The following is a 27,276-nucleotide window of genomic DNA, read 5'->3' as shown; positions in this document are numbered from 1 at the left end:
GAAAAGTGTTTTTTATTGTTGTGTTTTGATGTATTTGATGTAAGCCCAGTGGATATTTAAAGCTTACAGAAGGCTGCATTTAACTGCTGCTATGTCATTCCTGCAGTATTTCTGCAGGTGTTTTGGTCACTGCTATTATTTGTAATATATTATATTATTTGTAATCAGCACAAATTATCTGTCCCCATATGATAAAATCCACCATCCCCCCTGATTTTTTTTTTACAACTCGAGTACTGTGTGTACAGGATTGTCTCAGAAAATTAGAATATTGTGATAAAGTCCTTTATTTTCTGTAATGCAAAAATGTCATACATTCTGGATTCATTACAAATCAACTGAAATATTGCAAGCCTTTTATTATTTTAATATTGCTGATCATGGCTTACAGCTTAAGAAAACTCAAATATCCTATCTCAAAAAATTAGAATATTCTGGGAATCTTAATCTTAAACTGTAAGCCATAATCAGCAATATTAAAATAATAAAAGGCTTGTAATATTTCAGTTGATTTGTAATGAATCCAGAATGTATGACATTTTAGTTTTTTTTTTTTTTTTTTTTTAAATTGCATTACAGAAAATAAAAGAACTTTATCACAATATTTAGATTTTCTGAGACAGTCCTGTATATATGAATGTATGGACGTGGAAACAAGTTCCACTTCCCTTTTCTTTAATTGGCAGCCTCACTGCTTGGGTCAACATTACAACATTACAACTGTTCAGCAGGACAAAACCCACAAAGGAAACCAAACTCACCCGAGACAGCCATGCTTTACAGGTCCTCGAGTGAACGTGCCTGCAAATCATCTTCAAACTAATCACAAATCCACTCCTAGTTGCATTAGACACAAAGGGCACTTTCTGCCCTCCCGTCCTGGAGAGTTCAACAGCTCACACTCAGATCAACACAAATGGAGCCCCGACCTCCTCCTACTTCTCCTACTTCTCCGCGATGGACGCACAGCACGGTCCTCATCACCAGACGGACGATAGTCTGAGATCAGCTGTGCTCCGAGGCTGTAAGGGCGAAGACGTGTGTCCTGGAGCAGCGAGCATGCAGACTCTCACGTACTGGTCTGGCTGCAGCTGCAGGAGCAGGAGCTGCACACGTGCTGACGTAAAAGGTTTCCGTAAACAGCTGCGTGACTGGGCTGCGCTGTAGCGCTGCGCTGTAGCGCTGCAGTACCCGGCCTGGCCGCAGAGGGCGCTGCTGGCTCTCATCACGGCATGGTAGACATATGCCGCGTTCCATTTGTCCTCGGAAGTCGGAATTTCCTAGTTCCCAGTCGGAATTTTCAACTGGAACGCCCCTCGAAGAGGGATTTCCTACTGGGAAAGTGGGAGAAGCTTCACCACCCCAGAGTTACCATTCCAAGATGGCTGCCATTCCCAGTTCCCGGTTCTGATTTCCGAGGTAAATGGAAGTTCACGATCAAATAATCGTGAACTTTTTTTTTCTTTTTAATATTTTATTTGTAGTTTTTACATTTTACACAAGGAACACCCCACAACATGAAAGCAAACAACAAACATCAGAACAGGAAGAAAAAAAATAAAAAATAAAATAAAAATAACCAAATAATAAGGGGGCTGCCAGACAAGTGACCACCAGAGGTGTCTTCAGTATTCACATTATTACTCAGGTAGAAGTATAGATACTAGAGTTTAAAAATACTCCTGTAGAAGTTGAAGTATCAACTCAAGTTTTTTACTCAAGTAAAAGTATAAAAGTACTGGTTTCAAAACTACTTAAAGTATAAAAGTAAAAGTAATGTAAGGGGGAAAAAAGCCATTAAGGACAAAAGCCATTAAAAATGAATGCATCTTAGTATAATGCAAATATATTAAAGAAGCATATATGTGTACTATTGAGCATTAACATGTGTTTCAGAGAGCAGGAGATATGATGACTAGTTGCCTATAAGTATTGTAACGGTGCAAAAAGTCAAACTTCAGAGGCATGTTATCATTTATCCTAACCTTTATTGGAATGTACATCCAAGTTTAGTTGCAGGAATCTGAGGGAACGGATGTAAGAACAAAACTGGACAAGAACATCTGAAACAACCACAACCAAATTCACTCTATCCGGATGGCACAATTAAACTGGATAGTTTTTTTTTTTAAAAGGCCATAATGAAATAGAGTAACGAGGCTGTTTTTAAAATGTAAGGAGTAAAAAGTACAGAGAATTGAGTGAAAATGTAAGGAGTAAAAGTAAAAAGTCTTCTAAAAAATAATTACTCCAGTGAAGTATAGATAACCAAAATTTCTACTTAAAGTAAGTTAGGTAACAAAGTATTTGTACTTCGTTACTTGACACCTTTGGTGGGGTGGCAGACTTCCAGTTCAATAAAATGCACTTCTTAGCCACGACCATCCCAAGTTGCAGAGCAGGCTGTGTTTCCTGCGGTAGAACAGACGTCTCAGTGGAGCATCCAAAGATGGCCAGTTCCTGGTTGGGCTGAATGAGTCCAGAGCAGTAGACCTCTGACAGTAGGTCAAATATGGCTAACCAAAAATTGTACAATTTAAGACAGAACTAACACAGATGCGCTAGTGAGCCCTCGGCAACATGCACTTATCACACATAGGAGACACAGATGGGAAAATATGATTTAGTTTTGTTTTGGAGTAATGCAATCTGTGAAGTACGTTATAGTGTATGAACCTGTAGCGTGAGTTAATAGAACAACAGTGTATCTGAGCCAGTGCTTCCTCCCAAAGTTCTGCTGATATTTCAGAGTTTAAATCTTTGGCCCAAGCTTCCCTAATAAAATCGGAAGAAACCGGATTAGTAAAGCAACTTACAAATTTGGATATCAACTTTTTGGAGTCCGGGGGGAGTAGAAGGATCTCAAGATAGGAATGGGTAATGGGAGCAGCAATAAAGTGTGTCCGACAATCATGAACTTAACCAGCAGACATAAAAAGATAAAAGAAGAAAAAAAAATGGCAAAGGAGAAATACACTAGAGGGCTCATTCGTTTTGGTTTGGAACGCTTCATCTGAAATTATTACTAGAAAACTTAAAACGTATACGAATTTTTATTCATAAATCCTGCCAAAAGAATGAGCCCTCTAGTGTATCTCTCCGTTGCCTTTAACAGGCTGTGTGCTGCAAAATGTGCTGCAATTCCGGGCAGGAATTTCCCGCGTTGTCCTGTGGATGTGACGTCACATGACGCTGCATGCGCGTTCTCGGCGGCGCACGAGTAAACATTGGATACACGTTTGAGTCATGGAGGCAGCTTCAACTTGAATTGGGACTGAAAACAGATGCTGACATCATGGCTCATTTCCTACTGACCAGTTAAGATAACATTGTAAATCATATTTAGAGCTTGATTTGAACGGCACTCCTGTGCCGGCTTCACTGTTGGCTGCAGGAACCCCGACGGTCGTCGTGGCGCTAATGGGTCTCATTTCTTATTCTTGCCTCATGCTCCTTTAAGCAGGACATGTTTCTGTTTAAGAAAGATACTTATTTTATTCAGTTCATTTTGTTATTTTGTATTAAAGTGAATTGCCGGATAATAATTAGTTTTCCATGTGTTCATGGCATTCAAAAATATGCATCTAATTCAATTCAGGTTCGAGTCAAAAAGCTAAAAAATCGTTTCACTCACAAAAAAAGGAGTTAAAAAGATTCAGCACGCCAGGAAAGGTGAAGGCAATCGGGTCCTGCCGATGAGACGTCCGGGTCCTTATTTACTTTTCAGGGAGTTGGCAACCCTAATTGAGACCATACTTCATATTAGGGCTAAACGTCAACAGCAGCTAAAATCCTTCTAATTTATTTGATCTTTTTTTTCTCTGGATTAATTTATCCAACTTGAAGTCTTCTTCCAAAGGACTAAGAGCTTTAGGGTTCTACACAGTATTTAAGCCTATACTGCATAATTAGGATGCAGATCTCAATTGTTACGTCCTATAGTCAGAGTTTGGGTTAATGTCAGGTTGAATTGGGTATTCAACATTACCCTTAGATGTGAAGGCCTGCTCGTGTGGTGACCTTTTTCACGACGTACCCCTGCCTTTAACCTGAGCAGAGCTGTGATAGGCTCCTGCAGATCCCTGTGGGTGTAGATGATAGTTGGATGTCCCAAGTAGTCTTAGCAGTACTAGACAGTAGTAGTGGTATTTTTTACAGCTCTAATATTCCTTTCCACCTTATTTTGCTGTTGCATTGAATGGATGCGTCTGCCACTGCTTCCTTCTTCTGGCATTTGTCAACCAACACAAATTTTGGCTGGTAAGCCGTTACCAGCTTCCCATACAGCCAGTACTGGAGTTGAAGGGGGATGAGGGGGGATGAGGGGGGATGAGGGGAGATGAGGGGGGATGAGGGGAGATGAGGGGGGATGAGGGGAGATGAGGGGGGACGGCATCCCCCCCTGAAATAAAAACGGTCCAAATCATCCCCCCCTGTAAAACTGCCATCCCTCCTTTCCATCCCTTATGTCATTTCATCAATGAATGTGGTTTTACTGCTATTTCAACATTTAGAGTCATCACCAGAAAAATAACACCAGAAAAATAACTTATTTGACAATTTTCACCTGTTTAAAGTACATTTTCACTTGAAATAAGTAGAAAAATCTGCCAGTGGAACAAGATTTATCTTCTCATTACAAGCAATAAAATCTTGTTCCACTGGCAGATTTTTCTACTTATTTCAAGTGAAAATCTACTTGAAACAGGTGAAAATTGTTGTTTTTTCCAGTGATTAGTCTTGTTTTAAGTGTAATGAGATTTTTTTTACTAAAATGAGACATTTTAACTAGAAATAAGACAAATATTCTTGTTAAGATTGTGAGTTTTTGCAGTGATCCATTTTACTTATCCTGTGAAGGACAGAGTCATATTGATAAGTTCAGAAAAGTGTTTTTTATTGTTGTGTTTTGATGTATTTGATGTAAGCCCAGTGGATATTTAAAGCTTACAGAAGGCTGCATTTAACTGCTGCTATGTCATTCCTGCAGTATTTCTGCAGGTGTTTTGGTCACTGCTATTATTTGTAATATATTATATTATTTGTAATCAGCACAAATTATCTGTCCCCATATGATCAAATCCACCATCCCCCCTGATTGTTTTTTACAACTAGAGTACTGGTTACAGTGGTGGGAGGTGTAATGTGGGTCAAACTTAGATTTGGGCATGTGTTGTATGAACCAGATGTGGAGCCAATTTAACCAGCTAATTTTGACATGGGATACAGTAAATGATGTGAGGGCCAGGCGTGGCCCCATGGCCCAGATGAAATGATGAACTGGTCCATGCCTGTTAACTATTTGGATGAGTTTATGCAACCACACTCACCTTGAGTCAGTCAAAGCTTTCTGCGGCTTCAGTCTGAATCCGGAAGTCCAACAAGATCTTGGCTCATTCATTCTCCAATACTTGCTTAGGGAGTCTCCCATTCAGATTTTTGAACTTCAAACCCATGTTTTGACACATATGTTCCAGTTCACTATTGTAGCTGCTAGATTGCCATGTTCAATGTGTTTTACTACTTGATTCTGTCTGATACAAGCACACACACACACACACACACACACACACACACACACACACACACACACACACACACACACACACACATGCACGCACACGAAGAAGTGATTACTAAGCAGCTCATTATACAGGACTGTCTCAGAAAATTAGAATATTGTGATAAAGTTCTTTATTTTCTGTAATGCAATTAAAAAAACAAAAATGTCATACATTCTGGATTCATTACAAATCAACTGAAATATTGCAAGCCTTTTATTATTTTAATATTGCTGATTACAGTTTAAGATTAAGATTCCCAGAATATTCTAATTTTTTGAGATAGGATATTTGAGTTTTCTTAAGCTGTAAGCCATGATCAGCAATATTAAAATAATAAAAGGCTTGCAATATTTCAGTTGATTTGTAATGAATCCAGAATGTATGACATTTTTGTTTTTGTAATTGCATTACAGAAAATCACAATATTCTAATTTTCTGAGACAGTCCTGTATGTACAGTAAGAACAAAACGACACAAAACTGTTTTCAGAAATATTTATTAGATTTTTTATCTTGAAGCCAGCTTCTTCAAGTGTCATAGAAAAAATATATGCACAGAATTTGTGTTGTTTTACCAATTAAAACATTTAAAAGCGAAAAAAAAAAGCCCTTCTATATAATATTATAAATGTAGAACATCAAAAAGTCCAATATCAGCGGTTTCTCACATGTTGATGTTTCATTTTTCTGAATAAAATATTCGTATTTTCAGGGAGTTCTGTTTATTCACCGCTTAAACAAAACAAAAAGAAAAAAAAAAAGAATTCCCCACTGAAGTTACCAGGGCTTTTGTGGACGGCATGACTCCAGTGAAACCTGCATCATGTCACACATTGCACCAAAACCCATTGCAACAGCACGCCCAACGACAGGAGGATCATCTGAAAGGCTTCCCACTGATCTTTATGCCACCTGTATGAGCAAATCCAGCAGGCACATTAAAACCAGATGACATAAACATCACTTCACTGAGTCTTTTCTTTTCTTCTGTGCTGATGTAAATTAGGAAACACGGGAACATAAACTATAAAATATATTAACTAAAAAATAAAATCTTATATCATTCTTTATTTTGTATAGACAAGTGGTCCTTCATTGCTCCGCAGCGCATGCCTGAGCTTTTCAACATATGTACCATACTTATACATTCACAGCTCTCCCCCAGTTTCCCTGAAAATAAACTGGTTTTACACACTAAAACTGTTAAATCTGTCTATTCAAGTGCTTAAATCCAAACTGAACTCCTGGTGCTAGAGAAAATAAAAAGCCACGGTGACTAAAAATACAAAATTTATCAAAACACAATTAAAAATGATCATATATGTCAATAAAATGTTGGTGGACCCATCACATGGGCAATTTTGGCGAAGGTGACTGGCTTCTACCGAGGGCAAGACTCATCTGGAAGACAGAGAGACGGAGATGGAAGGTAAATAGCGTGAAGATGTGAGTTTTATTTGTTGTTGAATGAGATTCTCATCCCACAACAGTAATAGTGGTGGCTCTGTGACGGCCACAACGCAACCATACCTCTCCATTTGCTCTCCAACCGCAACATGTTTATAATTTCCACAACTTCTCTTTCATTTTTAAATTACAATTTTGTAATTTTACTGAGCTTGCCCACATTCTTTACTGCAGCAATTGAAAAAAAAAACATTGGACACTGGTTATTTTTTTGTTTAGAGCAGGGATGTCAAACTCATTTTGCTTGGCGGGCCGGATTTGACCAATTTTTTTCTTGCGGTCCGCACGCTCATAATAACAAAAACGGTGCAAAATTTTTTTTTCTAATTCTTTTTTTTTACTATTGTTATCTAATCCAATATCAGTTTAGTTCATTTTAAAGGAAATATGCACTTTGTTTACACTCTAATTATGTAAAATATATTTCTTCAGGATCTTTTGTTGAAATTTCTCGTTTTTTTTCAAATTATGTAAGATACTTTTAATATCATTTTACAAAGATAAACAGAAACAAGTATGTTTTTTTTATATTTCGCTTTTTTATAGGAAATTTAATTAAAAGCAAAATCTTTCTTATTACATCCGAGAGTGTTTCTTTGTGATTTAGAGATTTTTCCAGTACAATTAAGTGTATTTATTTTTTTAAATTGGCGCAGATATTTACGCCAGTGTGCCGAAAAAGTCAGCACTTCTCTTTTAACTGTTTTACTTTGTCACTATCCTCGTATTCAAAACTGAAATTCTCCGAATAAATATCTTCTTCCATCTTTTTTAGCAGTGATATTTTTCCTGCGAAAATATATAATAGTAGTCAGTTAATAAAAATAAACGACCGTCTACAAAGAAATAAAATCGGCAAATGCATTCTAGAAAACTAAAAAAATTTTGAAATCTGCTTTCTTTGTGGAATAACGATGGATTTGTAGAAGAAATATATTATCGGATATGCTGCGATTCATGGCAATTATTTATGCCTTCCTTTTTAGTAAATTAACATTTCGGTTTTTTGCGTTGGAAACTTCTCGCGGGCCGCATGAAAATCTCTCTTGGGCCGCACATTTGACACCCCTGGCTTAGAGCATGATAACACAATTATTTGATATTTTTCTCAATGTCATAAAACAAAAAGACTCATATTTTCTTATACAGTATCTTAGGTTGATTGCTACCAAAGTTTGCCCGCTGGATGTGTGCACAATATGAAGTAATGTTTGATGGAGGAAACCACCAATGCTGGCTTACCAAATGTCTAAAATTGGTTCTATGAGATTATTTGTTTGATGCGTTACACTATTAACCTTCATATAACACTGTATGTTCAAATATAAACTGCTTAAACACAAAGAAATATGAAAATAGCTATAAGTAGCCAAGTACCACTTCAGTGGCTCTTCCTGAACATTACTGCATACTATATTTAACAAAACTTAAGAGTAAGAAAAAAACTGTAGGTTAAAAATATTTTAAGAGCCGTTACGTTTAAGAAAAGCATTGCAGTCCATGTGGCACCAAGTCCAAGCCGTTTATTCCTCTTTTCATCTCTAACTGAAATCATACACTAATTGTAAACTGGTCTGTGAACAGTTTGTAAATAAATATGTTGCAAATATTATAAAAAAAAGAATAAATATATATAAAAAGGCTTATGAATATTTTGAATAGTTTTCCAATAGAGTTCATTTTCAGAAAATATTTGTCAAACAGAGAATGAATAATGTAGGCCAGTTGTTGAGAACTACTTTCACAACACAATTACTGTGAGTATTTAGTGCAACACAGTCTCAGGAATATGAACACTTGAACCTGTCCTAACTGCATGCGAGCGTCCGACTGTCGCGTTGCACTGCGTGGCATTGGAGGCGCTCTGTCCACACTGAACGCGCTATGGCCCCCACGTTCTACCACGTTCTTTTGATTGACAGCTGAGACTCGCCTTTTAAAAGGCTTATTTATGGTTCCGCGTTACACCAACGCAGACCTTACGGCGTAGGGTACGCGGCGCAGTCACCGAACGGTGCGCGTTGCCGCGTACCCTACGCCGTAGGCTTCGCCGTCGATTTTACGCGGAACCATACACAAGTAAGTAAAGACAAGTAAAAGATGGGTGATTACTTGTAATCTTCCTACGTTTTTACTTTCTAAACAGAAAACAAGCTTATTATTCGGTGGAATAAGTGGGGAAAAAACAAACGGTGACGCAATCAAACAGCGAACAGCGTGGAGTGAGCGGCGTGTGGTGTTAAATGTCAGCAAACATGTCAGCATGTCAGATCATTACTGGGATGTGGGGAAAAGCAGAGGACACGAGAAATCCGGCAGGATCCGGCACAAATGAAGCCCTAATAAGATTAAGATAAGATTCTTATTATATCTTATTATCTTATCAGAACCTTCCAGCTCCCTGGCGATGTCCCTCCAGCAGCTGCCACTTTATTGAGGTTCTTGTATTGAAATGACTGTTTCCTACAGCGCTTTCAACTTTTTTTTTCAACTTTCAACCGGCTTTCAACGCGAGCGACAGGAAGAAAATAGAACCAGGGCGTGCGACAAAAGTCCAGCTCAAAACGGACGCGCGTCGCACCGCGCCGCGCCGCATCGCATCGCGCCGCGCCGCATCGCGCCGCGCCGCATCGCGCCGCGCTGCATCGCATCGCATCGCGCCGCGACTCATCGTGCCGCGCCGCATCGCGCCGCATCGCGCCGCATCACTCGCAACCAGTATAGACAGTGCAATAAAAAATAAAGCAATGGAACTGTTTTTGACGCTGACGCTCACTCGGGTCGCATGCAGTTAGGACACAGTGTTACCACCTTCTTCAAAGAGAAGAAATACATCCCCAGGTTTAATAATGTGGTTTACGAGTGTTGGCGGTAGATTCAGAAGAGGTGAATGGCACGAGGAGGCAGTAACTTACACGCTGGAATAATATCACAGTTGTTCTGCTCTTTCCACTGGGGTTGACTTTATAAAAATACAAGCTTTATCACCTTGATAGATAGATAGATAGATAGATAGATAGATAGATAGATAGATAGATAGATAGATAGATAGATAGATAGATAGATAGATAGATAGATAGATAGATAGATAGATAGATAGATAGATAGATAGATAGATAGATAGATTGTAGGGTTTTGTTTTGTTGAGAACATCTTTCTACACTTTATGTTTTCTGAGGAGGGGGTGGCACTGACCCACTCTCAGACGCGGTCCTGTTGGGATCCCCGTGCTTCTCTTGAACAGAACCGGTCCTCCCTCCACATCCCCCTCCTCTTCCTGGGCCTCCTCCCCCTGGAGCTTCTCCATCAGCAGGTCGGGAGGGAGGGGGCTCAGCGCCAGCATGGACGTCTCTGACGGGTACTCACACACCTGCTCCAGCCGGCCCTCATCAAAGCACACCTTTCCCTGCAAACGGAAGGACAGCAAGGTGTTGACAATCCTCTATTGTATGGAAATTACTTTAAAAAAAAAAAAAGGCTTGTATTATTATAGGCAGAGCTGGGTAGAGGAGCCTAAAATTGTACTCAAGTAAAAGTACTGTTACTTTAGAATAATATGACTCAAGTAGAAGTAAAAAGTAGTCATTAAAATAATTACTTGAGTAAAAGTAAAAAAGTACTTGGTGAAATTACTCAAGTACTGAGTAACTGTTGAGTAACGTCTGATTTATTTTTTTAACACAACCATTCAAACAGACAAAAGTACAAAATAATCATCTTCAGGCAAATTAAATCAATACAATAATAAAATTAATTAAAATTAATAAAAAATAGCTTAAATAAATAAGCTTAAAGTAAATTCAAGTACTTTAATAAATAATAAAATAAATAAAATAATAACAGAATAAAAATAAATAAATTAAGCACAAGTAGCACAAAATTTCAAGCCTTTGTACTTTTCTTTTTTAACCAGGCAGAACCAGAACAAACATGAACTCATAGAAACTCTGTGTGTGTTTGAGTCTGTGTAAATGTGACAAAACATGCAAAAACAAACACTTTTCCCAAAGAATCACCCAGTGATGTCATGAGATTGACGCGTACGTGGATAAAAGGGATAAAAGAAAAGTAACAGCTCAACGTAGCCTAATGTAGCGGAGTAAGAGGAACAGTTTCTTCTTCACAAATCTACTCAAGTAAAAGTAAAAGTATAGTGATTCAAAACTACTCCTAAAAGTACAACATTTCCCAAAACTTACTCAAGTAAATGTAACGGAGTAAATGGAACTCGTTACTACCCAACTCTGATTATAGGGCATGGAAAAATAATGAGTTAGTTTCACACGCTGTGATTTTCTAACAGTAAATGCAGTATAGCTCTTCTGACAAACGTTACATGACAAAACTTGTAGATGGGGCTGGGACGCATCAGTGAATGTTAAGTCTGTCTCTGTGAGCCGTTGCTGTCATTACGCTGTCGGTGTAATCAATGCTAATCAATGCTAATCAATCCTAATGCTGTCAACTGACAGCATTAGGCTTAACACAGGGGCAGAAATACTCCCTTTGCAGAGGTAATTACCGACCGAACACTTCAGGCGCTCATTGTTTAGAGAGAATGTGGTGCATGTTCAGAAGCAGAAGCAGAAACTGAAAACAAGTTCTGGTTTTTCTTAAAAAAAGCAGAATGAGGCCCTAAATAGGCTGTTTGCTCAGCTCAGCAGTCAGCACGTCCACCGTCCTATAATAACACTGTTCTGCTGCAGGCCTGTACGGGTAGTAAATACCAGAGGTGTCAAAAGTATTCACATTCATTACTCAGGTAGAAGTATAGATACTAGAGTTTAAAAATACTCCTGTAGAAGTTGAAGTATCAACTCAAGTTTTTTACTCAAGTAAAAGTATAAAAGTACTGGTTTCAAAACTACTTAAAGTATAAAAGTAAAAGTAATGTAAGGGGGAAAAAAGCCATTAAGGACAAAAGCCATTGAAAATGAATGTATCTTAGTATAATGCAAATATATTAAAGAACCTAATTTAAACCTAACCTTCCTAAGAAATTAGGAAAATCCTCTCACAGAGTGATGCAGAAAAACTAGTTCATGCGTTTGTATCTTCTAGACTAGATTACTGTAATGTGTTATTAGCAGGATGTCCAAGTAATTTGCTGAATAGGCTCCAGCTGATCCAGAATGCAGCAGCACGAGTGCTGACAGGAATCAGCAGGAGAGACCACGTCTCTCCAGTGTTAGCGTCGCTCCATTGGCTACCCGTAAAATTCAGAATCCAATTTAAAATTTTATTACTTGCGTATAAAGCCCAAAACGGCTTAGCTCCGCAGTATTTACAAGATTTGATAGTGCCGTATGTTCCTGGCAGAGCTCTCCGTTCTCAGGGTGCAGGTTTACTCGTAGTTCCTAGAGTATCTAAATGTAGATTTGGAGGGCGGGCGTTCTGCTATCAGGCACCATTACTTTGGAACCAACTTCCAATCTGGGTTAAGGAGGCTGACACCACCTCCACCTTTAAAACTAAACTTAAAACCTTTCTGTTTAGTAAAGCCTATAGTTAGTGTTTAGCAGTGGTGGACAGTAACGGAGTAAATTTACTTGAGTACTGTACTTAAGTACATATCCAGAGGATTTGTACTTTACTTGAGTATTAGATTTCTTTGGTACTTATTACTCTTACTTGAATACATTTCCAAGACAAATATTTTTACTTTTACTCGAGTAAATTTCTAGGAAGGCTGAAAAGTACTCGTTACTTTCAGGTCTGCTCTTTTTTCTTCTTCCCTAAAATCCTATTAGACACAAGCTGTTTTTGTCAAAGGAGGAGACCTATCACAGTGCACGCTCTCCACTGGGATGTAGGTGAAGCGGAAATACGTCAAGCCTCCTCAAAACGATACCGCCAAAGTAGCCTGCGTTTGTCAAGACAGAGCCGCAACAAGTCAAGACATAGCCGCAACAATGGCTACGCCTGCGTCAGGAGAAGAAAGACAATCCGCTGAGTCGACTGAGTCTGATAATCAGCCGGACTCGGAGCAGGGACTTTCACAAAATCCTTGGCCGTATCTTAACTCAATGTTTGAGTTCGACCGAGTAAAAAACGAGGGCACAGACAAACCACAGACATTTATTTTCAAATGTTTATTGTGTCTGCCGAAGCAGAACTACCTCTCTGCTTTGAAATCGACTCTTACTCTTACTCTTACTTTTACTTAAAGTCAATTTAAAAGCATTTACTTTTGGATACTTAAGTACCTTTAAAAGCAAGTACTTTTCTACTCTTACTCAAGTAATATTTTGACTGAGCTACTTTTACTTGTAACGGAGTAAATTTTGACCAGTAGTATTTGTACTCTTACTCAAGTACTGGGGTCGAGTACTCTGTCCACCTCTGGTGTTTAGTAAACCTCTAGCTGGTGTTGGTAAATCTCTAGGTAGTGTAAACTCTAGTGTGTTAGAGTCAGTAGTCATAGTTGCAGCTATAGAACAAGACTATAATAGTTAGTCTCAAATATAGCTTGGTGGTAGATATGCTGCTATAGGCTTATGCTGCAGGGGGGCACCGACATGATCCGCTGGGCGGTGCCTCTCACCCTTCTTCTCCTCTCCTTTTCCCTGCCTCTCTTCTCCATTACCATTTTTATTTATTATAAGTATCTCATAGCTATCATTTTTGTCCATCGTTCCTGTAGTTTCTTGTGCCGGCCCCCCTTTTTTCTCTTTTGTGCATGTTTGCAGGCTGGAGCCTCAGGAGCTGCGTTCTGGCCTGTGTTCCCGAAGTCAAACTTCAGAGGCATGTTATCATTTATCCTAACCTTTATTGGAATGTACATCCAAGTTTAGTTGCAGGAATCTGAGGGAACGGATGTAAGAACAAAACTGGACAAGAACATCTCTAACAACCACAACCAAATTCACTCTATCCAGATGGAGCAATTTAACTGGATAGTTTTTATTAAAGGCCGAAATGAAATAGAGTAACGAGGCTGTTTTTAAAATGTAAGGAGTAAAAAGTACAGATAATTGCGTGAAAATGTAAGGAGTAAAAGTAAAAAGTCGTCTAATTACTCCAGTGAAGTATAGATAACCAAAATTTCTACTTAAGGACACCTCTGGTAAATACACTTCCACGCTTCGCCCTGACCTGTGCCCGTCTGTAGACGAGTGGAAATAATAGCTGTCCTTAAGAGAGGCTGGCAGAATCATCCTGAGGCCCGGGAGGCTTATCCTCCCACTGCAACCCTGATTAACCCCGGCTAACGCCGCAGGAGCGCAGGACCCGGTCAGACACAGACACAGAGACAGAGACGGGAGGAGGGAAGTTCATGGAGGGAAGTGCCGCCCTGCGTACCACGGGTGCAGAAAATCAAAAGTGTGCAAAAATATTTTTGTTTTGAATAAGGCTAAGTTTGTGTTAAATCATACAGTAATGAGAATTTTATATTGTTCATTAATTTTGCCTTATTTAACTTATTGTGTTGCAGTCTGTGGCAACACATATCCAACTAATATGAATCCTTTATTTTTATTACAGAAAAGAGCACTTAGAGTTATTTACAATACGTATTACAGAGAACACACCAACAGATTACCGTATTTTCCGCACTATAAGGCACACCTAAAAGCCTGTAATTTTCTCAAAAACCGGCAGTGCGTCTTATAATGCAGTGCGCCTTATATATGATCATTACAGTAATTTTTGTTACTGTAGTCAGGGGGATTGTGGGTAATGTAGTTGGTGTCACCGAAGTAACAGCGCTAAAAACGTCAGGAATCGTCACAGACGTTCAAGACAACAGCAGCGACGCTGACTTGCATAATGGAGACTTTGACGAGACGGAGCAAAGCTGGTTTTTATTTCCTGTAGCGCAGCTCCATCAGGTAGATACGTAACTCAACCCCAGCCACTATAGTACGGTATTTTACCATTTAGTACGCCCTATAATGCGGTGCGCCTTATATATGGAAAAAGTTTTTAAATACATCATTCATTGAAGGTGCGCCTTATAGTGTGGTGCGGCTTATAGTGCGGAAAATACAGTAACATGGATCCTTTATTTTTATCCTTTATATTTTTAAAAGAGCACTTAGAGTTATTTACAATACGCATTACAGAGAACACACCAACAGATTATTTTTTGAATCAAGATTAACTGAAACTCGATGATTTGGTTAAGTTACAGACACTCACAATCATGTAACAGCTAAATGTAAAGCATTACCAGAAAACTTACAATACATGTTTACTTTTAGTTCAAATAATGAAGATAGTCGTAGAAAATTAAATTTAAACATCTATGTGCCCGAACAACTTTAAAGCAGATGAGTGTTTCTGTTGTTGGAATTAAGTTATGGAATTCATTACATTATGATTTAAATGGCTGTTTAAACATATTTCAGTTTAAAAAAAAAATTTAAAGAGAAAAAAATAGCAATGTATGGATGAAATAGTTAAAATGTATATAAAATGTATACCGGTATGTATATGTTTGTGATATTAACTAAGTAATTGTGCAGACCATCTGTTATTATTGTTCAATTTTGTTTTGAGGGAGGGGCAGGTAGAATAAGATTTTCTTCTTCCTGCTCCTTTCTGGTTATGGAACATGTTTTTGATTGTGTTGTCATTTTGTTCACATCCTTAACAAATGTTTTTTTTAAATCTTAATTTTTACATCACAGGTAGGACTGCATGAAGATGAAAACAATGACAATTTGACACGTTTATAAAAAATTATTAACCCAACTTTAAATTCAAAAGATATCTACCAGGATGTTCCAAGCCTAAATCAAGGCTATTTACTTGTTTTTTTTTTAACCCTTGTACTGTCTTTGGGTAAAAATGACCTAATTCTCCTGTTCCTTCTTTCCTCCACTCTCTCCTTACTTCTCCCTTCCTCTTTCCTTCCTTCCTTCTTTTCTCCGCTCGTACATTATTTCCTTGTGTTCTCCTTTCCTTCCTTCCTTCTTTTTTCCATTCCTTCTTTTTTCCCTTCCTTCCTTCCTTCCTTCCTTCCTTCCTTCCTTCCTTCCTTCTTTTTTCCCTTCCTGCCTTCCTTCCTTCCTTCCTTCCCTCCCTTCCTTCCTTCTTTTTTCCCTTCCTTCCTTCCTTCCTTCCTTCCTTCCTTCCTTCCTTCCTTCCTTCCTGCCTTTTTTTCCCTTCCTTCCTTCCTTCCTTCCTTCCTTCCTTCCTTTTTTTCCCTTCCTTCCTTCCTTCCTTCCTTCCTTCCTTCCTTCCTTCCTTCCTTCCTTCCCTCCTTCCTTCCTTATTTTTTCCCTTCCTTCCTTCCTTCCTTCCTTCCTTCCTTCCTTCCTTCCTTCCTTCCTTCCTTCCTTCCTTCCTTCCTTCCTTCCTTCTTTTTTCCCTTCCTTCCTTCCTTCCTTCCTTCCTTCCTTCCTTCTTTCCTCCCTTCTTTTCTCCCTCCCTTCCTTCCTTCCTTCTTTCCTCCCTTGCTTCCTTCTTTTTTCCCTTCATTCCTTCTTTCCTTCCTTCCTTCTTTTCTCCCTTCCTTCCTTCTTTTCTCCCTTCCTTCCTTCCTACTTTTTTCCCTTCCTTCCTTCTTTCCTTCCTTCCTTCTTTCCTCCCTTCTTTCTTTCCTTCCTTGTTTTCTCCCTTCCTTCCTTCTTTTCTCCCTTCCTTCCTTCTTTCCTTCCTTCCTTCTTTTCTCCCTTCCTTCCTTCTTTCTTTCTTCCTTCCTCCCTTCTTCTCTTCCTCCTTCCTTGACCCGAAGACAGCACAAGGGTTAATGTCCAAGGAGAATGAGAGAAAACTGAGAGGAGGAGAAGGAGGAAGATGAAGCACATGTACAGTAGTTACTCCCCCCCTCCTTGCGTAAAGGGATGTTTGCGTCAGGTTTACGTCAGACCGTCTGAAGGGCAGAAAGCAGCAGGTGGTCAGGGAATCTCCTCACAGCCTTTAGCTGAGCTAAAGACGATCGCGCTTCAACACACAAACATGAACGCGTCCACGGAGGTGGAAAGAAAAGTATTCATAGAAACTGTCTCTGTTCTTATTATGAACCCCAGTAATGGCCACCTGAGCTCTGAATGAATTCTGTTACAGGTTTCTCCTTCTAGTTATTGTTGAGCCTTGTGAAACAGATGGCCTCGATTAGACAAGAGTTTAGGGATTTAAAAGCGGGCGCCACGTCACTTCCTCGTGTCAATCTCTGGCTTTTTTTTTTTCCTTTGAAAGAGGAAGTGAGAAAAAAACATGCACAGTGAAAGCAGGTTTCTGTACGAGCAAATAACAAGCCTTTAATCTTCTCAGTATGACTATCAACAAACTGTCATTTATTCTTTTTTTTCCCTGCCCACCCTCACCGCCGAGCAACCAGGGAGCTTTTCTCTGATCCCCTTGTAACACTCCATCCTCTCTTTCTTTCCCTCTCACCCATGTCCAACCAAAAGTTGGCAGCCTTCTGTCAGCAAGACTCAGCCGTTCAGTGGAAGGTCAGTGTGGCCAAAGATGGTCTGCCAAGACTGCCGTCTAACAACCCAAACTCCCACTAGGAGAGCGGCACGAAGACACAAAGAGCGATTTGTCCGAGAGCTGGAGAGGGCTGACTCAACACAAAACAAGATAATTGGAACAAGGAAACAAAGAAGCAGTTTGCCATAGATGCACACTAAGGGGAACTTAAAATGCAGTTGAGCATCTCTGAATCAGCGGACAGGAATTTGAATAATCGAATTGCCGGTGAATTTCCTATGTACATGGTCAGATTTATCTTCCTGGGATTGTGTAATAAGAGAGAAGGTGTGTTACGGCTCTAATGAGCAACTTTGTCTTTCCTCTTTTACAGAGGAGCTCGTCTCGAATGGATTTTGAAAAGAGTCAAAAGAGAAGAAACAGAAAGCCCAGCATGACTCCAGTGAGATTCATTAGCAATGTCAGAGGCTGCTCCGACTGAATTACTGTAAATATCAGTGTAGTCTTGCGTGTGTTCACACAGGCAAGCACGTGATGTTACGTGGGCAGAAAAAAAACTTCACAGAAAGAAAGAGGAAGGAGGTGCATGTGTTACATTGTGGTTGTCTATACAAATGTTCTGTCTCTGCAGAAATCTGCACAATTGCATTTTATTGTCTTTTCGTGGAGAAGTTTAAACTAACCAAGCACCCGAAACAGTATTCTTATAAAACAGTTTGATTTTTCTTTTTTTGTCGTTGTGTCTTCTTATGAAAATGAAAAGGCCTTGGATGGAGAATCTAACAATGTAAAGCTGTAGGTCATTATCACACGCTAAAGTCAAAAGTCAACTCAATTAGAGTACAGGAGCAAATGGCAAAGAAGATCACTCCAGGATTTCACGGCTAAGAATCAAGATGTCGTGCTTGATAAGGCTTTAACCAGCTTAGCTCCTTCTCTATGATCGCACTCCTCCATAAAAAGGATGTTCTCTCAGCGAAAGGCTACTTTGCTCGGCAAAAAGCCATTACGACAACGTAGGTGAAAACAAACAACACCCCCCCCCCCTGTCCCCGTCACATTTGGACATAGTTTCAGCATCATTTTGACAAGCTATTGAAACCACAAGTCGTGCATTCTACATCTTAAAATTAGAAGTGAAAGTTATTTGCTACAAAAGTGAAAGATAAAGACAACTCACCCTCTTTGGGGTCCCTCTAATTTTGACGAGACAGGACCTCTCTAGATTCTGATATCCACCGATCACCTCAATCTCCTCAGCTGTTGGGTATTTCTTCTTCACGGGCCCGGCCACAGCGGGTGTCGCTTGCTGTGGCGGAGCCTTGGTGGACCCGGCCGTCGACGGCGGCACCGCGGACCCGGCGGCCTTGGGCTTTTTGGGGGTGATTGTGATGGTGGCCCCTCTCTTCCCTCGGCCCCCAGAGGCACTCTTGATGGTGAAGAGTGTGGGCGATGGGTTTGGAGATGGGGAGACGCTGGGGGACTGGGTGGGAGACGGTGAGCACGGAGAGGAGGCAGGAGTCGGGGCGCAGTTCGTAGGTTTCAACGAGTTGTCCGGGGACTGGCTCCTGAGAAAGGACGGGGTTATGGTGATAGTTTGCTTGAGCTGAGATGCCGGAGGGCAAATACGCTGTGGGGACAGTTTGGGGTTCGTTTCTGGGGTTTCTTCATCGTCCTTTAACTTCTGCTTCGATACTCCTTTGGGACTTTGATGCCCTTTTGTGTCTCTGTCCCTCAGAACAGCGTTTGACGAAGCAGAAGAATTCAGTACTTCCTGCTCCTTCAGTTGAAGTTGCTCTATCTGCTGTTTTATCGTCTGAACCCCACAGACGTCATCGACGTTCGCTGCTTTGCTGTCCCCCTGCTGCAAGTTTGGAATGAGTGGCTTTACTTTAACAAGGTTCACAGACGATGAGATGCCTACTGTCCTGTTCTTTAGACACAAGCCCGATCTGGAACCCACAGTGTCCAGGTTGTATATCCGGCTCATGGCTGCGAGGGAGTTGGGATGAGGCAGCGATGGGGAGAGACAGTGAGAAGAATTGAAAGACGATGCGAATTCCTCCTCTTCCTCCTCCTCCTCCTCCTCCTCCTCTTCAAAGAACTCGTTTTGTTCCTCCTCTTCTTCTTCTTCTTCTACTTCTTCTTCTTCCTCCTCTCTGCTTTCCGATTGAACCTTGTGAAGCCTCAGGTGATCTTCTACATGTTTACGGGAGTCGTCTTCATTCTCGGCTGTCTGGAAGCAAGCGGAGATAATTTCGGAGGCAGCGGTGGCATATTCGTTTGTAACTTCCTCTCCGCTCTCAGCTTGTAAGTGTGGAACAGAAACAGGAAGCTGAGGGAAGGTTTTCAACACGGTGACTTCCCGTGTGACGTCAGACGCAGTGATGGATGTCTGCCGTGCTGCTTCTTCCTGCGCCCTCTCTGCTTCAGTCAACCTCTTCTCCATACAGGCCAAAGACTCCCACTCTTGCTCTTGTCCGCTCTCCCTCTCGTCATACCTGTCGTCGAGTGCCCGTCTATTGCAAACGTCGACAGCTTCATCCTCGTCTCCATCCTGCACCTCTCTCTGTCTCTGCTTGGCCAACTCTCTCTGCCTGATCTTCTCACGCAGAGACTCGATGCGGCTCAGAGGTTTTCCGATCCTCCAACTATCCCTCCTCTGGACCCCTTGCCCTCCGTCCCAGTCTTGTCCATCGCTGCTTTGACCCTCTGCCTTTTTTCTGTCCAACATGTCTTCCGCAACATAGAACACAGTCCTGGGGATTTGAATGTCGAGGGGTGCCGGCAGGGTCCCGATGGCTGGAATCCTCTCTGGAGATCGGGGGGCCATACTGGTAATCAGACCCTCCGAGCCACTATCCATCCTGGTTTGCACTTCGTCCTTGCTCTCTTTGGGACGTTCATGTCCGGCCTTGTTAGCCCTCTCTCCTCTCTCGGTGACATAAATAGTTGTGTCTCCTAATTTTTCTATTTTACTTATAAGATCCTCAGTTTGTGGGGACAGCACAGAGTGTGTGAGATAAGGTCCCTGGGGTCCGGTACCGCTCCACTCTGGCCTTCTATGAGGAACCCTATCCGTGACCACGGAGAGCAGACCACAGGACTCTGGGAAGTCACGTCTGTGTTGACTCTCCAGAGCTGGACTTAAACTCAGGGACTCTTCTGAAGCAGGGACGGTATCACTCACTTCAACTTGGATTGTGCATTCGAATTCATCCTCTCTTTGGACATCAACTGTGTCAGTAGCATGGACGTCAGTATGTCCACCTGCCTCTGAATCTCTCTCCACATGTTCCCAACTCTTCTCTCCAGTCAGCAGCTTCATTTCTCTTTCACTTCTAGCTCTCCCATCCTGCCTAATCGGCACTCTTCTAGCAAATGATATCCCTTCTGTGTTTTTAACCGATGCCACTGTGAACCCCTTGTCTTCATCTCGATCACTTACTTTCTCTGCAGACTTGGTGTAAACCGGCTCTGCTCTCTTAAGATCATTCCTGTGTTTAATCCACGTATCTGCCTCGTTTCTCCTCCCTGTGACCCCTCCCCTCTCATCTTCGGCTCTGACCTCTCTGTGCTTTCCAAAGCGGTCCTTATCTAAATTTCGCGAGCAACCCGGTTTGAGTTTTGCTGTGGTGTCTTTCCCCACGTCTGCCATGTCTCCCCACGGCGCCGCTGGGTCTATATGTATCTTCTCCCGGCTTTCTCTGTTATCTAGTCCGTTCTCCTCCGAACCAATCACTCGATCTGAGAAGCTGTAGGAGCGTTTTGGTACATTTTTCAGTAACATATTCTTTTCATGCGTCTTTCTCTCTTCAGATTGTCGGTCATCTTGATCTCCTGAGTATTTTCTCACTCCTGACGGGAGGAAATTATCAGAGCTTTTGGATCGGGACGGAGGTTTGGGGTGCTCCCCGAACTTACTCAGCAGCTGGCTTACCCTCCCTCCCCTGTCCACAAACACATTATCATCAATGCTGTCCTTCCTTTCGTCTTTATTAATGACCGTCGCCTGACCCCATGGCCTCTCTTTCTCTTTTCCCCTCACCCACGACATGTCTGTTCTCAGTTCCTTGCCCAGACTCTCCCTCCTTGAACCCACGCCGGTCTTCATCTCTCCATCCTCCCTCCCCTTCCCTCCCGTGCTCAACTCTTCAGGGTTGGCCGAGGGCTTTATGATCAGAACTTCAGTGGCTCGGATCTCGGTGACGCTGCCTCCTCCGGCCAGGATCTCGCGCAGATCCATCTTCATCCCTCTCTTCCCCAGCTGGTCTTCATCGCTCTTCTCCCTGTCTGGTTCCCTCCATTTACCCTTCCTCTCATCGCTGCCTTTCCTGTCCTGCTCAATGATGATGATGTTGTCGGCACGGATGGTTCGGAGACCGGGAACGAGGGGAGAAAATGGGCCGGACGGAGGATGAGGTTCCTTTTCATCTGTGTCTTTTCTCATTTTAAAGAATTCCTGCTCCTTAACTGAATCTTTCCATTGGTGTTTGTCCTTTTCGCATCCTTCCCTGCTGTTTTCTCTTTCTCTCCCTAGACTCCTGTCTCTGGTTTTCTCCTTTTCCCATCCTTCATTCAAATCTTTAAATCTCTCTATTTTCATCTCTACATCTCGTCCTCTTCTTGCCTCGACATCTTGATCCCTGGGGCTCAGTTTCTCCTTCTCCTTCACTTCCACATCGTTCCCTGCTTCTCCTGAGTCTCTTCCCTTTCTCCACACTTTTTGCGTGCGAATAAATGGGTTTTCGTGGACGGGAACTATGGTTTCCGCAGACACCTGGCTGGCCGGTTTGGGCTCCGCGTCCAGCCACTGCCCGGGATCCGGACTGAGCGATAATTCGCTTCCCAGATTGATTGTAACTGAACTGTCGGTGTCGCTCAGGCCGTCAAAAGGAGACCTGCCGTCCACCTGCAGCAGGCAGATATCTCTGTCCTTCTCTCTGTCCCCCAAACTCTCCTGCCTCGCCTTCCTTCGCTGGATGATCCCTCGCTTCCAGGCGGGCATGCTGGCTAACTTCTCCTCCTCCTCTTTCCCTCTCCTCTCCCGTTCCTCCTCCTCTCTCCTCTTTTTGTCTAAAAGGAGCTGCTTCCATTCCGGCAGGGAGGAGATAGACATAACAGAAGAAGAGGTGCACGACTGCGGACACACAGTCAGGTTCCTCCAGAGAGTCTGGGAACTACAAGAACAAAAAAATGACCAAAAGAACCCAATACAAATCAAATAAGTCAAAGTAAGGATCTCAAAACCATGTTTAATAGAAATGGGCATAATCTAATATGAAATGTTATCACATGCAGGACTGTCTCATAAAATTAGAATATTGTGATTTTCTGTAATGCAATTACAAAAACAAAAATGTCATACATTCTGGATTCATTACAAATCAACTGAAATATTGCAAGCCTTTTATTATTTTAATATTGCTGATCATGGCTTACAGCTTAAGAAAACTCAAATATCTATCTCAAAAAATTAGAATATTCTGGGAATCTTAATCTTAAACTGTAAACCATAATCAGCAATATTAAAATAATAAAAGGCTGGAAATATTTCAGTTGATTTGTAATGAATCCAGAATGTATGACATTTTTGTTTTTTTAATTGCATTACAGAAAATAAAGAACTTTATCACAATATTCTAATTTTCTGAGAAAGTCCTCTAATACATTAAAAGTCCATATGTTTGCAAAGTTTAATGACTAGTAGCTCATCATACATTTGTCACCTCCTGTAGTCCAGTTTGGCTGTTGTTAAATTTGAACTTTTTCTACACAGAATATCAAATAAATGTAGCAAAGTATAATTAAATTAATTTTGTTTTAGAGTTATATTCATTGGTGTACCCTATCAGTCAAATAAAACTTACCAAACTTACCAAAAGAATCTTCTGCACAATCCCTCTGAACCCTCGACTTCACATTTCCATTCGTGCGTAATGCGCTCCTCTCCAACACGGAATATCCCTTTCTTCGGTAACGAAAGACAAAAAGAAGAAGAAAAAAAACATCAAATAACAAAGATGTTGTAAAAAGAAGCTTTAAAAAACGTACAATCCCCGAAAGCTGAGTGTTCCTGAGGGCATTACAACGCCTCCGACGCCGGTGTGGTAGTAATTACGTCCAACTGGGGAGCTGCAGGGCTGTAATCCGATAATTACATTCAATTCCGTCAGAGAGTTTAGTGGCACACGGCATATTGTGGGACCTAAGAAAAGGCATTTAAAGCGCAGAGCCGTCTGCCCGGCTCCCAACCCCCTCCACCCCCCTGGCCTGGGCCTGGCACATCTCCCCGTCCAGCAGGCTGGATGGGAGGGGAGGCTGGAGGATGGAGGTGGAGCAGGGGCGTTAATTGGGTATGAAGGTACGGCAGCCGCCACACCTCGGCTTCAAGGGAAAATGTAAATGTTTGTTTTTTAAATACATTTATGGAATTACTCTGTGTCTATTTGTATTGATTATTCTATTACTTAATACATATAGAATAAATACAAATGCAAATCAGAACAACATGATCGATTTCACTAGTTATTATACACTGCAAAAACTCAGAATCTTAACAAGAATATTTGTCTTATTTCTAGTTAAAATGTCTAATTTTTAGTCAAAAATCTCATTTCATTTAAGACAAGACTCAAAAACAACCATTTTCACCTGTTTCAAGTAGATTTTCACTTAAAATAAGTAGAAAAATCTGCCAGTGGAACAAGATTTTTTTGCTTGTAATGAGAAGATAAATGTTGTCCCACTGGCAGATTTTTCTACTTATTTCAAGTGAAAATTTACTTGAAACAGGTGAAAATGGTAAAATAACAAGTAATTTTTCTGGTGATGACTCTTGTTTTAAGTGTAATGAGATTTTTTGCCTAAAAATTAGACATTTTAACTAGAAATAAGACAAATATTCCTGTTAAGATTTTGAGTTTTTGCAGTGAGCGAGACAGCATTTAAAAAAGTTCCAATTTTCTTGACCACACATATTAGCTACATAGCAGACTTCCGTGATGAGTATTTGCTGGAAGTTCTGTGACTCGTAACCTTGCCATACCTTAGCTTCGAAAATGTTGTTTTTGGTTTCCATTGTTTCCCTAAGAAAGAAGGAAAATGTTACTTTTTGATAAATCTGTTTCTATTTCTTGCCAAATTTCATATTCATAAGAGTACATTTTCAAGGAAAACCCCTTGCTTTTATGTTTTCCAGAAAGAAATTGAACTTTACTTAAAATGAATCACTAAATCAACGAATGAAAAGGCCATTAAAACTGTAGACTTGTGTTATATGTTCAATCTTCTTGAATAACAAACATCACCCCTGGCACATGTTCTGTATTTTATTTGTATACTGTTCCTGTATACTATTTTGTGATAATTCTTTTAAATAAAGTTTAAAAAAAAAGAAAAAAAAAGAAGAGCCATAGGCCTACTCACTTTTTTAGTAAGTGACACACACTGATACAAATATTGTGCTTGATCTACTTTTCAACTTTTTTTGAGATTATTATGTAGATTAAGAAAGACTAGTCTTTGTATAAACTACTTCATTTTTTGTATGTAAATAATACATTTAGCAAGTACAGTCAACTTAATTGTGTTAAGTTTACTTTATTTATCAAAATTAAGTTGACTTTACTTGCAAATTAATTTTGTACATAATAAAAAATTAATTGGTTTATACAAAGACTAGTCTTACTTGATCTACATAAAAAATGTTTTATCTAAACGTTGGTCAATCTGCCCAATAGATTAAAATTGTTAAAGGAAAGGTAAATACAACAAGATCATTGCTTGTTGTTTGTGTGTAAATGAAAAGATTGCCTGGGATTACATAAATACTGCTTGTTAAGGAAAAAATGCACAATGTCTTGTTTTTTGAACAAATGCAGATTAAGTTCAAAACTATGTATTCATGTAAAGCAACAAACTTCATTTTTAATTGTTAATATCACAGATTTAAATATGTTATATTTACATGCGCTTAGATTTATTTTATTTTATTTCACTGTATTTAATGTTTTTATTACATAATATCATTATTCTGTGTTGATCCAGGTCCTTCCAACGCAGTTTTCTTGCAGTGGGTCACACATTTTTGATCTACAATATCCAGATAACCTTCTGATTTCCAGCAAAGAAGCAAATGTGTAGTGAGCAGTAGTGTAGTGAGTTTTAGGGTGGTGTCTCTGTGGTTTGGATTGCCCTCCAGAGATGACATCAGGTCCTACCAGAATGGTATCCGGGAGTTTAGAGAACAAACAAACACTTCATACCCGATGGCTTGTTGTGCACTTTCTAAAAAATGTGCTCAGTGCTGACCTGCTGGGAGAGAGAGCTACCGAACAGGAACGGCGCTGTCGCGCTGGGTAATATGATTGGCCTGAAAAACTTTTTGGGCACATTGGCAAATGCCAAAATGACACTTGTGCAGATACCAGGATGCAAGGTTTCCCCACCAGAACATTGGTTTAGATCAGGGGTCGGCAACCCAAAATGTTGAAAGAGCCATATTAGACAGAAAAACACAAAAAACCAATATATATGGAGCCGCAAAAAAAATGAAAGTCTTGTATAAGCCTTAAAATGAAGGCAACACATGCTGCATGTATCTATATTAGTTAGAACTGGAGGAAGATTTTGTTTTCATTATGCACTTTGAGAAAAAAGTCTAAATGTTGAGAAAAAGTCAAAATGTTGAGGAAAAAAGTCGAAATTTCGAGAAAAAAGTCTAAATGTCAAGATTAATGTTGAAGTACAATCTTGGGAAAACAGGCGAAATGTCGAGAAAAAAGTCAAAATGTCGAGAAAAAGTCAAAATGTTGAGAAAAAAGTCAAAATGTTGAGGAAAAAAGTCGAAATGTCGAGAGAAAAGTAAAAAGTTTGAGAAAAGTAAAAATTTCGAGAAAAAAGTCAAAATTTCAAGAAAAAAGTCGAAATGTCAAGATTAAAAAGGAAAGGAAAAAGGAAAAAGAGAAAAGAGAAAAAAGGGAAAAAAAGAAAAAAAGGAAAAAAAGAAAAAAGGGAAAAAAGAAAAAGAGAAGAAAAAAGGAAAAAAAAGAAGACAAAGAAAAAAAGAAAGAAAAAGAGAAAAAAAGAAAAAAAAGAAGAAAAAGAAAAAAAAGAAGAAAAAAAAGGTCAAACATTTTTGAAAAAGCTCCAGGAGCCACTAGGACGGCACTAAAGAGCCGCATGCGGCTCTAGAGCCGCGGGTTGCCGACCCCTGGTTTAGATGGTATGGGTGATTTAGTTGGGGGTTTATTTAGTTACCCTTTTTTAGAAACATATTGATGTTGATGCATGTTTGTAGTTTTTGCTGTTGCCATGTAGGTCACATTGTTAGTTTTTTTTTTATCCATTACTGTGCATTTTCCAATTTAAATCAGAGAAGGTAGCGATTGTACAATATGGTCTTCAATCAGGGAAGATTTACAGGACTGTCTCAGAAAATTAGAATATTGTGATTTTCTGTAATGCAATTACAAAAACAAAAATGTCATACATTCTGGATTCATTACAAATCAACTGAAATATTGCAAGCCTTTTATTATTTTAATATTGCTGATCATGGCTTACAGCTTAAGAAAACTCAAATATCCTATCTAAAAAAATTAGAATATTCTGGGAATCTTAATCTTAAACTGTAAGCCATAATCAGCAATATTAAAATAATAAAAGGCTTGCAATATTTCAGTTGATTTGTAATGAATCCAGATTGTATGACATTTTTGCATTACAGAAAATAAAGAACTTTATCACAATATTCTAATTTTCTGAGACAGTCCTGTATAATTGAGTTACATTACAAATTGAGTAAAATTGAGTTTCTATAAATTAATTGGATTAATAAATTACAACTGAAGGTGTGTTTA

The 27,276-nt window shown here is 40.0% G+C and overlaps 2 protein-coding genes across 2 annotated transcripts in view; both read right to left on the bottom strand.

Annotated features, from left to right (window-relative positions):
• The window catches only part of cratb (carnitine O-acetyltransferase b), a 32,034-nt gene extending 30,936 nt beyond the window's left edge, over positions 1-1,098 (bottom strand). Inside the window, exon 1 of the mRNA XM_061742173.1 lies at positions 762-1,098. Coding sequence (XP_061598157.1) covers positions 762-812 — 51 coding nt within the window. The 5' untranslated portion in view covers positions 813-1,098. The remainder of the gene's footprint in view (positions 1-761) is intronic.
• A 4,952-nt stretch (positions 1,099-6,050) lies between these two features.
• On the bottom strand, positions 6,051-23,415 carry ppp1r18 (protein phosphatase 1, regulatory subunit 18). The gene is made up of 4 exons (XM_061742172.1): positions 23,293-23,415; positions 18,594-22,593; positions 10,226-10,436; positions 6,051-6,964 (listed from the first exon to the last, which is right to left on the bottom strand). The coding sequence occupies exons 2-4, from the start codon at positions 22,530-22,532 to the stop codon at positions 6,945-6,947; spliced, it is 4,170 nt and encodes a 1,389-aa protein (XP_061598156.1). The 5' UTR covers positions 22,533-22,593; positions 23,293-23,415; the 3' UTR covers positions 6,051-6,944.
• Between the last annotated feature and the right edge of the window lie 3,861 nt (positions 23,416-27,276).

Source organism: Cololabis saira, chromosome 15 (genome assembly GCF_033807715.1).
Source record: "Cololabis saira isolate AMF1-May2022 chromosome 15, fColSai1.1, whole genome shotgun sequence".
NCBI lineage: Eukaryota > Metazoa > Chordata > Actinopteri > Beloniformes > Belonidae > Cololabis > Cololabis saira.
The sequence above is the reverse complement of the archived record's forward strand: the minus strand, read 5'-3'. Positions and strand labels throughout refer to the sequence as shown.